This window comes from Fulmarus glacialis, unplaced genomic scaffold (genome assembly GCF_000690835.1).
Source record: "Fulmarus glacialis isolate BGI_N327 unplaced genomic scaffold, ASM69083v1 scaffold27547, whole genome shotgun sequence".
NCBI lineage: Eukaryota > Metazoa > Chordata > Aves > Procellariiformes > Procellariidae > Fulmarus > Fulmarus glacialis.
This window is the reverse complement of record NW_009224206.1, coordinates 4,360-5,066: the sequence shown is the minus strand read 5'-3', so window position 1 is coordinate 5,066 and position 707 is coordinate 4,360. Positions and strand designations below refer to the sequence as shown.

The 707-nt window shown below is 58.7% G+C and overlaps 1 protein-coding gene across 1 annotated transcript in view; it reads left to right on the top strand.

Moving 5' to 3' along the window:
• Nucleotides 1-36: 36 nt before the first annotated feature.
• Nucleotides 37-707, top strand: part of ACY1 (aminoacylase 1) — a gene marked incomplete at its 3' end in the record, with an annotated part of 5,017 nt that continues 4,346 nt past the window's right edge. Inside the window, 1 exon segment of the mRNA XM_009582089.1 lies at nucleotides 37-145. Coding sequence (XP_009580384.1) covers nucleotides 37-145 — 109 coding nt within the window.

Here is a 707-nt window from a genome sequence, read left to right as displayed (position 1 = left end):
CCCCCAGGGCCTTGCAGCCCTGGTCCCCGGCCTGACATGGCACCCGGGAAGCCCGGGAAGAGCACGGGGGCCTCGGAGGACCCCTCAGTTACGCTTTTCCGGGAGTACCTGAGGATCGACACCGTCCACCCCAAACCTGACTATGGTGAGGATGGGGGGCACGGGACGGGAATCTGTGCGGGGATCTGGCAATGTGGCTTCTTCTCCTCTACCTTGCAGCTCCGGTCTTTGGACCTGGGTGCCCAAGTCCTCGGCCGGGGCTGTTTTGATCGTGATGTTAAGGAGCGGACACCTTTGTGCCTTATCTCTGCCGACACCTTTGGTTGGGGCAGGGACGTCTCGAGTTGCCATTTGCTTCCTCCATCCCCAGGAGGGCCCCCCTTTCCACACTGCCCTGGCTCCAGGACGGATGCTTGTAATAACCCATTAGATCTCCTTCCGTTAACGTTTCCATCCTCCCACTAAAGTACATCGAGATTTTTTTATTGGTGAGGAACTCCCAAAACTCCTGTGGAGGACCGTCCCCCCTGAACTTGCTCCCTTCAATTTTTATTCTTCCATGTTCCCCTAGTCCTCGCCCCAAAGGGACGGTGACGAGCCACTCCTGTCCCCACTCCTGGCCATCTCTCATGCTCAGGACGTCCGTCATCGGCCCTCTCTGGTTACCTCTTTCCTTGGGCTGGAAACCCCGGAGAGCCTTGGGGTCC